The 6,000-nt window shown below is 42.3% G+C and overlaps 1 protein-coding gene across 1 annotated transcript in view; it reads right to left on the bottom strand.

The window, feature by feature from the left end:
* Nucleotides 1-257: 257 nt before the first annotated feature.
* Nucleotides 258-6,000, bottom strand: part of efr3bb (EFR3 homolog Bb (S. cerevisiae)) — an 81,624-nt gene continuing 75,881 nt past the window's right edge. Inside the window, exons 18-23 of the mRNA XM_041860395.2 lie at nucleotides 5,495-5,622; nucleotides 5,057-5,148; nucleotides 4,929-4,977; nucleotides 4,659-4,765; nucleotides 4,441-4,490; nucleotides 258-1,568 (exon numbers count right to left, since the gene is read on the bottom strand). Coding sequence (XP_041716329.2) covers nucleotides 1,463-1,568; nucleotides 4,441-4,490; nucleotides 4,659-4,765; nucleotides 4,929-4,977; nucleotides 5,057-5,148; nucleotides 5,495-5,622 — 532 coding nt within the window. The 3' untranslated portion in view covers nucleotides 258-1,462. The remainder of the gene's footprint in view (nucleotides 1,569-4,440; nucleotides 4,491-4,658; nucleotides 4,766-4,928; nucleotides 4,978-5,056; nucleotides 5,149-5,494; nucleotides 5,623-6,000) is intronic.

The following is a 6,000-nucleotide window of genomic DNA, read 5'->3' as shown; positions in this document are numbered from 1 at the left end:
GTTATATTCAATGAAGTGCCCTTTTTTATAGACCATATTGAGAACTAAATAAATATGATTTTTTAAATATGAATAAAGACTTGCTAAAGTGCCAAAATTCAGCATTTTGACATGTCCTTCCACGCACCCTCTGACTTCCAGGAAGATTTTAACCTACTTAACCCCACAATTTCTCAAAGTTTTCACCATCATTGTAAAGCCCTTGTTGCTTTGACAAAGTAATTTCTGAAGATTATCATTTATTTGTTACTTTATTTGGCACTTAATAGGCACTTAATATATATAGTATTTATTTTAATTTAATCTCTTGAGATGGGAAAACATGTTCTTTTTTTATTAAGTTGCTCTTTACGACAATCTCAAAAGGCACCGAATTGATGGAACGACCCATATGCTAGTGTTTGAGCATGTAAACATAACTGTAAACCCTTCAGATCCTTACAAAGTGGGAAAGCTATGACTGGTTTTATGAACGGTTGGACTGGTTGAATCTAGGTCTGCTGGAGTCACCTGTAGGAGGATAGTACACAGGTCACACACTTTAACCTTTGCAGTCAATTCATGGATTAAAATATACAACATTTAAAAAGCAAGGGGGTAAAAAATACAAAATGAACATAATTTGGGTCAGCATCAAAAGCACTCCCGGTTAACACGCAGTGATACAAAAAAATACTCTGGAGTTCTCACCCCAGAGACATAAAATAAAAACCTAAAAAGACATATGAAAAGCACCAAGCAAACACTGAGTTCATTTATAACTGAATGGTTTGAGCAGGGAGTGGGGATAGTGTTTCAGAAGTAGTCATCCCACTGAAAACTAAAAGTAACACTAGATTACCTACATTTGTCAGTACAGTTTCCATTGCTAAAACAAAAGAATTACAATACAATAAAACGAATGAGCAAATATGATTTCGTTCCATTTGGCAGTTGGCCATTTTGGTGTAGGTGCACTACGGCTAGTAATGCATCCAGTGAGGGATAAGCTAGGACAACATCTAGACACTAGTAATGGGGTCAAGGCAGATGTTTAGAGAGGTGGGCATGCAGCAAGTCAATCAGGGGGAAAAGGAGAAGGTTAAAACTGGGGATCACTATCTTCTCTCCTCCCTGTTCTAGCCATCCTCTGTCCATCAATTGTTCTTCTCCACAGTCTTTCTGGCTACAGTCTAATCCAAGCAGGTGGCAGTCATTTGGGCATTTTTAGGTTGTGGGGAGGGGTCAAGCAAAGGGTGAAGGGTCAATAGCTCACACTGCTGCCTTTTTGTTTGTCTATTTGTTTTGTCTGCGATCACAGTGCAAAAAACACATTGTCAGTCATGTCAGTAGCTCTTGACAGAGAGAATGGGGAGCAGGGGGAACGGGTCACAGAGTCTGTAGTTGTTTTAACACCGAGGGCTGCTGTAGCTCCACACCCCCTGTACCCCTCTCCTCCTAGGGTGACCCCTGACCTTTAGGGCTAGTAGACACAGAGGTCAGGGAACTTCATCTCGTAGACGGGCACCGAGCGGCTCTGGGTCTGGCCGTAGCCTGACGAGATGGTACCAGACGGGCTGGGAGGGGGTCTGGGGAGGGCAGAGAGAGAGAACATCATCATCATCAAGAACATGGGGAAGGTGTTCAATAACATTCCAAATGATGTTGCTCAAGTCAGAGTGTGCCAGATATTTACCAGGACAGGTTGGAGTGTACAATTAGACTCTCATATTAAGTGCTTACTGGAATCCTCTGTTCTCTTGGCATGGGGACTAGCACAAATTACAGTGGTGAGAAGTGTGTATTTGTTTATGTGGGTGGGGAGGGGGTGAAGGTATTCAATAACAATCCAAATCATGCTGTTCCAAGTCATAGTGTGCCTACTTGTGCCCATACCAAGAGCCAAGAGAATTCCAGTAGGCACCTAACATTATGGTATAATTGTACCCTCCAACCTGGACTGTTAAAATAGGCAGGTTGGCATTTATTCAGATGACTCATGTACTAGAGGCAGCCCTGTAGAGTGTTCACTAGCTGGCACAGTCATAAAATCTGATTTTAAACCTAACCCTAACCTTAACCACACTGCTAACCCTAATACTTAGCCCTAACCTTAAATTAAGACCAAAAAGCATGTTTACGATATAGCCAATCTTGACTCTAGCGGAAACTGCTCAGTTCTGCCTCCAGGGCAAGACTCTGACAATAAACGTCAACCTCTGTTAAATATCTGGCAAACTCTATGACCTGAGCAACATCATCCTCACTTCTATAATGTACACTCATCTCCATATGTATTTGGACAGTGAAGCTAAAATAAAAAAAATGTGCCTCTACACTCCAGCATTTTGGATATGAGGCTACAGTAAATAATCTCACCTATTATTTGAGGGTATTTTCATAAGTCATAAGTATTGGGACACATTCACTCAGTGTACTAAAAGTAGTCAAAAGTGTAGTATTTGGTCCCATATTCCAAGCACGCAATGACTACACTAACGTTCAAAAGTTTGGGGTCACTTAGAAATGTCCTGTAAACACTTTACTCTGCTTATCTTAATCGGCGTCAGGTCAAAATCGAAGTAAGCTTACGCCGATTAATACACCTGGTTTTCTGAGCAGTCTTTCAAATTATTAGGACTTACACTACCGTTCAAAAGTTTGGGGTCACTTAGAAATGTCCTTGTTTTCCATGAAAACATACATGAAATCAGTTTGAATAGGAAATATAGCAAAATGCATAGGAAACGTAATCATTGACAAGGTTAGAAATAATGATTTTTAATAGAAATAATAATTGTGTCCTTCAAACTTTGCTTTCGTCAAAGAATCCTCCATTTGCAGCAACTACAGCCTTGCAGATCTTTGGCATTCTAGATGTCAATTTGTTGAGATAATCTGAAGAGATTTCACCCCATGCTTCCTGAAGCACCTCCCACAAGTTGGATTGGCTTGATGGGCACTTCTTACGTACCATACGGTCAAGCTGCTCCCACAACAGCTCAATAGGGTTGAGATCCGGTGACTGTGCTGGCCACTCCATTATAGACAGAATACCAGCTGACTGCTTCTTCCCTAAATAGTTATTGCATAGTTTGGAGCTGTGCTTTGGGTCATTGTCCTGTTGTAGAAGGAAATTGGCTCCAATCAAGCGCCGTCCACAGGGTATGGCATGGCGTTGCAAAATGGAGTGATAGCATTCCTTCTTCAAGATCCCTTTTACCTTGTACAAATCTCTCACTTTACCACCACCAAAGCACCCCCAGACCATCACATTGCCTCTACCATGCTTGACAGATGGCATCAAGCACTCCTCCAGCATCTTTTCATTTGGTCTGCATCTCACAAATGTTATTCTTTGTGATCCGAACACCTCAAACTTCGATTCGTCTGTCCATAACACTTTTTTCCAATCTTCCTTTGTCCAGTGTCTGTGTTCTGTTGCCCATCTTAATCTTTTCTTTTTATTGGCCAGTCTGAGATATGGCTTTTTCTTTGCAACTCTGCCTAGAAGGTCAGCATCCCGGAGTCGCCTCTTCACTGTTGACGTTGCGGGTACTATTTAATGAAGCTGCCAGTTGAGGACTTGTGAGGCGTCTGTTTCTCAAACTAGACACTCTAATGTATTTGTCCTCTTGCTCAGTTGTGCACCGGGACCTCCCACTCCTCTTTCTATTCTGGTTAGAGCCAGTTTGCGCTGTTCTGTGAAGGGAGTAGTCCACAGCATTGTACGAGATCTTCAGTTTCTTGGCAATTTCTCGCATGGAATAGCCTTCATTTCTCAGAACAAGAATAGACTGACGAGTTTCAGAAGAAAGTTATTTGTTTCTGGCCATTTTGAGCCTGTAATCGAACCCACAATTGCTGATGCTCCAGATACTCAACTAGGCTCAAGAAGGCCAGTTTTATTGCTTCTTTAATCAGCACAACAGTTTTCAGCTGTGCTAACATAATTGCAAAAGGGTTTTCTAATGATCAATTATCCTTTTAAAATGATAAACTTGGATTAGCAAACACAATGTGCCATTGGAACACAGGACTGATGGTTGCTGATAATTGGCCTCTGTACGCCTATGTAGATATTCCATTAAAAAATCAGCTGTTTCCAGCTACAATAGCCATTTACAACATTAACAATGTCTACACTGTATTTCTTATCAATTTGATGTTATTTGAATGGACAAAAAAAGAGCTTTTCTTTCAAAAACAAGGACACTTCTAAGTGACCCCAAACTTTTGAACGGTAGTGTACATCAAGCTTGTGACACTACAAACTCAATGGATGCATTTGCAGTTTGTTTTGGGTTACGTTTTGCCCATAAGGAACTGAATGGTGAATGATCACTTAGAAATAAAATTTCTCCAGTTAGTAGATAAGATGTTTCTGAACACTTCTAAAGTGGGAATTACATCATCATAGCTTTTGTATGGACTGTTCTTTCTATTCTTCTTGTTTCTTACCTGATTGTGATCTCAAAGATCTGATTGAGTTTGCTCTGCAGCAATGTGGCCTGTAAAGAACAAGCAGAGACCAGCGTCAGAGTCAGATTTAGAATGTGCACATCAGATGAAGCCACAAAATAAAAAATATGCAAGTAAGACAATGGATTGAAAAACTCAACAGTGATATTCAAATCATGCAACCGCAGAATTTTGGTTCTTTAAACATGGGGGTTTACCCTGGCACCGCAGTGGGCAGCGATCTCCTCGAAGGGGGCCTTCTGGAACTTCTCCACCACCTGCCTTCTGCGCTCTCTCTCCTGCTCCTCCATCCCCACACTGTCCACTGAGGAGACACACACACTTCAGTATTGTTGTACCGCTGATACAATCACTATGTCCTTGGAGGGACAGATTGATAATGGTCCAATAGAACACTGTCTGCTAACTGAATGTCCTGGTGCCTGACCAAATGACTCATGAGTGATACAGCGCTGATGGGTACTTACCGATGGCGTTTTTCAGAGTTTCAAATGTGATCTCCTCTGCTGGAGTCCTCTGTAGAATGAGAGAGAGAGTGAGGGACGGAAGAGCTGGGGGACATTTTTGGTGTGCACGTGTTTGTGTTTCTCCTTACCTCCTCTTTCTCTGGGCTGTTCCTAGACTCCACCTCCACCTGTAGTGAGATGGTCTCTCCAATGCTCTTCCTCTTGGACAGACGGTCCTCGTCTAGAGAAAGAGCACAACAACTTAGCTGAACAATGACCCACGATGAGTACAATGACTTGGGATTAAAGGGGCAATCTGGGATTCAATCAACAACAAAGTGGTCACCCAATGACGTAGGTACAGTACACACTATTTACTCAAGTGCATTGTAGAAGAGGTGCAATTCACCTCTATTTCCATTCACCACACTCTACAGGCATGGCTCAAAACACAGGCTGCATGCATTGCTGTTTGAAAGGTTAACCATTTTAGTTGGATTACTCCTCATCACCCCTCCTTATTGAAGCTACTGATCTTAGTAAGAGTTAAGCACATGTTCTTGTGCATGTTGAAAGGTGTGTGTTACCTGTGAACTGAGGGATGTAGAGTGTGGCCAGTCTGTCTGTGTTGTAGCCGCTGCCCCCCAGGACTTCCGTGATCTTAGACTGCTGGAACAGAACATCCCCCTCCAACTTCTCCAGAGAGGCAGGGAGCCTGGGAGAGGGGAAAGAACAGACGGAGAGCACAGAGACAGAAGACAAACCGTAAGAGAGATGGGGGAGAAGAGAGATGAAAGAAGAGAGGGACAGGACGGAGACAGAAGACATGGAAAGACAGAAGGAAGATAAGAGAAGGACAGGACGGGAGGAGACCTCTCCATTTCCTCCATATCCAGATCTTATTTACTCCACATCTTATAAGACTGGGGAGATGAAGTATGAAAGCAATATATGGAGGAAAGTAACCCTACATCCATAAGCTGCACCGCTTTCATCTGTAGAGAGTTCACAAAAGCCTTGAGGAAGTTCACAGAGCGACAAACAGCAAAGAGCATGCACTCACAGACACAAACAGAACTCAGAATAACTCTCT

This window comes from Coregonus clupeaformis, chromosome 33 (assembly GCF_020615455.1).
Source record: "Coregonus clupeaformis isolate EN_2021a chromosome 33, ASM2061545v1, whole genome shotgun sequence".
In the NCBI taxonomy this organism is placed as follows: Eukaryota; Metazoa; Chordata; class Actinopteri; order Salmoniformes; family Salmonidae; genus Coregonus; species Coregonus clupeaformis.
The sequence above is the reverse complement of the archived record's forward strand: the minus strand, read 5'-3'. Positions and strand labels throughout refer to the sequence as shown.